The following is a 4,159-nucleotide window of genomic DNA, read 5'->3' as shown; positions in this document are numbered from 1 at the left end:
AAATTGGTTTAAATGCAGCTAAGACAACACTAACCCTGCTTAAATGAAATTACCACAGCAAAGGTATTTCATGATGATTCAATCTACTGTTGGCCGGGGATAAAACCAGGGGTGTTGTTGTTGAGAATCTCACGTTCACGTCTCCTCCAATACAAACCAGTATTTTAGCCCTTGAGCCTCAAGCAGCAAACGAGGAGCAGATGGTTGTGCTTTCGGGAGGTATTGGGCACTCCAGACTGCAATCTAAATAAATACCCCATCCATGGAGGAAATGCGTCAGGTGTGTGGGGTCAGTAACAGACATATACTGTATAAACAAAGGCCAACCAGTTTGGAAAAGAGTGATGCATGAGGGAGGGAGAGAGATAAGAAAGGGACACTCAGCCTTGCAGGTGCTGTTTGGGAGCACAGAATTGGCTCAATATATATCTGCAGGTACAATGTTGATCCAAACAGACCTTTAGAATAGCGTCTGGAGCCAGGAGATGGTGAAATACAGTAGAAATCTCTGAGTAAAGAAGTCAACTTCACAACAGGAAACACATTATTTGCTAACACATATCTCATTCTAACACCATGAGTCATTCTGATATCCTGGAGCCAAATTATACACAAATCACACTTTGTGAAGTTCCACTAGTGAGGCAGAGATGAGGCGAACTTTATAGGACTTAAAATTCCTTCATTCCTTGAGTGAAAAAAAAAACAACCAAAGGAATCTTTACCCAAGCTATGTCTCATAGAAAAAATGTCTATTGATGGATATTCTATGGTTATTATCACAGTGACCGAAAGTTTAGATTTCATGTTTGTTTCATGTCTGAACTGCAGCCAACAAAAATCATTTTTTACTTTCACCCTGCAGCACTTACCTGAAGGATAATGCTCTGCCACAAATCAAGAAGAAGATACCTCCTTTTCTTCAAGATGAGAATATTTTAGTGACAGTCAAGCAGGTGCAAAATTACCCAAATCGCCCTCCCTAAAAACTAAGAAAACATGAGAATTATTTTAACTAACTTGTTTGACATACACCTCAATTATTGGCCTGGGGTGCAGATGTAGTAAATACTTAATGACTTCCAGTTAGCAGGGGATATCGTGCTTTTCTAGCCTTGAAAAAGAACGATCAGCACAGAAACATTTCCTGACATCAGGCGGGAACATTTCTACTCAATACATATTGTTCACAGATGTCTAAAGTTTTCATAGACCAGCCTGGCCTGCAGTGAAAAGTGCAACAGCTGTTAATTGCTAAATCAAGTCTGAGACAATAAGATGGAATACTTTATCTGTATACGATGCAAAGTTTCACTCAGCAGCTTAGATTACATTAGTCACGAGGACAGGCTGACATTCAGTATATACAATAAGAAAAAAACCCAACAAAGTATGTTTCCAATTTGAATATGATAGAATCTCATACACATAGGATTGAATTTTTTCCACTGGGCGTGGATGAGTGAGGAAACACATTTTGTTTAGGTTCTGGGCAAGATTTTAAGGAAGCCCTCAATCAGTAACACTATAAACACTCGATTCCAGTCGAGGTGTCATTAGAATGGCTGGAAATAAGACACAAATGTTGCTACTACACTCGTCTTGCACAAGATGCGGTTTGATGATTGGATAAGTAGCCTTCAGCCAAATGTCATCTTACCGAGTGGAAAACTACTTTTTAGAGAACCAAAATCTAAACAAGCATTTATGAAAAAGAGACAGTTGGACAATGAGGGCTTTTTTGTGTTGAAAGACAACACCTCTTTCTCGGATAAGTGGTAACAAGGTAAATCCATTCTGGCACAAGAACAAATATACATTGCAATTTGCAGTTGTGACCGGACGAGCTGAGGTCCCAAGGGGTGCAGAGGCCACTCGTGTTTAAAAAAAAGGCATGTGTTGATTTGGTTTTACTTCAGCGCTTTAACACCTCAGTTTGTGTAACAATTTGTAGCCCTAGCTAATATATGTTTTAGCCTATTTACATGCATTACAGTGTATTTACTGCCTACGCAAATGCAGCTTGTCAAGTAAGACAAAGTGAGTGTTTAAAATAAGTTGGGATCACAGCTAAATGCTGCCCCCATCTGTCTGTGGTTTACAACTACACGCCACTCAGAATAAACAATTTTTCACCAGTAGACATACTTAAATACCTTCTGTTATTTATTGAGAAAAAATATTTTATGTACTTCATCAGCTTTTGAACTTTTGTAGTATGTTGTCCCTGCATATATCAGTTATTCAGAACAGGTGGTATTACTCCATCCAGGGGAGAGTTTGAGCTCTTCCTGCTGCAGCAGCTTCCCTCTCCCCCTACCACCCTGAAAAGCCTTTGCGTCGTCAGGGCCAAAGGGCTGACGCAGCACTCTTTGTAGCAAGCAGGGTACGTTTAGGTGCCCGGTTGCCTTAGTGTTTAATGAACCAGCTGCAAATTTGCGCCTCAGTACCCAGGGGCTCTGAGAACTCTCTTTCTCACAGTCTCCAGAGCACCAGCTCATCCTACTGTACCTGTGATTCAAACCACAGAAGGACTGGCCATTACAGTCAGTGGTGATCTGGTCAAAGGGTCTTTGCATGGAGGGGTCCAAAGGCTTTTGGGGCAGAGATATGTCCAGAGTCTCATCAGAAACCTTAACAGACAAATACAGTTTGTCCTGGACTGAATCCTCTGAAGTTTTGAAGTGACAGTTTTCCTGGGAAGGCATCTCCTCAGGTTGGTCCTTGCTCTTTTCCTCTGTTGGTTCGTCCTTGGTGATGTGGTGCATTGACTGAAATCCTAAAGTTTCCACACACATGCCTTCACCATTAGACTTCTCCTCCTCTGCTTTCAGGACACTGAAGGCCTTACGAACTGCCTCCAATCTATCAAACTTCACTACTGCACACAACTGTTGCCCTAGCTCTTTGTGACGCTTTCCGTAGCACTGTAGCTCCTTGGGAAGCTCTTTGCCAGGATTCAGGATCCAAAGTGAAGTGGCGTTGCCATGAGCTGTGAACTTTTGGAGGATCCTCTCTGAGAGTGAAGGGTGCTCCAGGCTTTGGGTCCGCTCCTCAGAAAGGTTATGGGCGAGGAGGAACTTGCTGGTGGGTGAACACAGTAGCCATTTGGGAAGCGGCTCTATCCGTTTCACTTTGGTGCGTTCATCGTTCACTTCCAGAAGCTCTGAGCACTCTGCTCCTGCCAGAGTTGTGTGCCAGTTCGTGGTCAGGACCTTTATCTGTGACAAACAGTGGCAACTTCAGCTATGTTTGCATTTGCTAGCATTTCACTGGACTGTTTTTATTCAAACTGATGGAATGTAAAGACCATAGAAAGCACACTCAAATCCTACTGAAAACAAAGCAGTACATACATATTTTTTTTACCTTTTTTAAACATGTGAGGAGCTTGAGACTGACGTATCCCTGCTTGTTCTTCTGCAAATGTTTCAGCAAGAAGCCGTCCTCTGCCAGGTGACTGTCAGTGAACAAATCCTCCAACTGGGTTTTAATCTTCAAGCAGAGCAACTCACTGTCACAGCCCTCTTCATCTTGGGTAGATTGTGTATCATCTCTACGAAAACACATGACTCAGCATCAGGATATAAATCTGTAGTGTACATCATATGCATCATATGCTCTCAAATCTCCTTACCCAGTTAGATTCCTCATGGTATCTCCTGAGATTATGGATAGCAGTTTAGTAAATTGTTCAGTTTGCTGTGCTGTTTCTTAATGACATAAAAGAGGCATTAATGGAAAGCAGCAGGCAAGATGGAGGTAATGCTAAGAAGAAAAAAAAAATGCACCTGGGCGCTGTAGATAGCATAGAACCATAAAGATGTCAGTTAGTTCTTTTGGATCCAAAACAAAATTTTGTAAAATGCTTTAACCAAAATTCCACATAGCAAAACAGCACCAGTCATAATAATTAGCAAATAAAGAAAAATGACTCTGCTGTACATGTAAAAAAAAAGAAAAAAAGGAGTCATGCAAACATGGTAACTGTATTGACACTGTTAAAATGAAGAAAAATAACACTGATCGATCATTATTATCATCATAGCACAAAAGAGAAACAGCATCATTATAGGTGTGAATTTCTGCAGAACAGTTCAACCTTAAGTGCACAATCAAATCAAAGGAAAATTGTGATAGTGCTGCATTGCCAAATATA

At 41.1% G+C, this 4,159-nt stretch overlaps 1 protein-coding gene across 1 annotated transcript; it reads right to left on the bottom strand.

Annotated features, from left to right (window-relative positions):
* Positions 1-2,240: 2,240 nt before the first annotated feature.
* Positions 2,241-3,654, bottom strand: larp6b (La ribonucleoprotein 6, translational regulator b). Its single transcript, XM_062428235.1, has 3 exons — positions 3,638-3,654; positions 3,370-3,556; positions 2,241-3,221 (listed from the first exon to the last, which is right to left on the bottom strand). The coding sequence occupies exons 1-3, from the start codon at positions 3,652-3,654 to the stop codon at positions 2,241-2,243; spliced, it is 1,185 nt and encodes a 394-aa protein (XP_062284219.1).
* Positions 3,655-4,159: the final 505 nt, after the last annotated feature.

The sequence above is a fragment of the Scomber scombrus genome, chromosome 11, assembly GCF_963691925.1.
Source record: "Scomber scombrus chromosome 11, fScoSco1.1, whole genome shotgun sequence".
In the NCBI taxonomy this organism is placed as follows: Eukaryota; Metazoa; Chordata; class Actinopteri; order Scombriformes; family Scombridae; genus Scomber; species Scomber scombrus.
The sequence above is the reverse complement of the archived record's forward strand: the minus strand, read 5'-3'. Positions and strand labels throughout refer to the sequence as shown.

Bases quoted from the DNA above. Each gene is read 5' to 3' on its own strand.
- larp6b (XM_062428235.1), bottom strand. The intron at 3,222-3,369 runs GTAAAAAAAATA...TGTTTGTCACAG, and splicing joins TCCTCACATGTTTAAAAAAG to ATAAAGGTCCTGACCACGAA.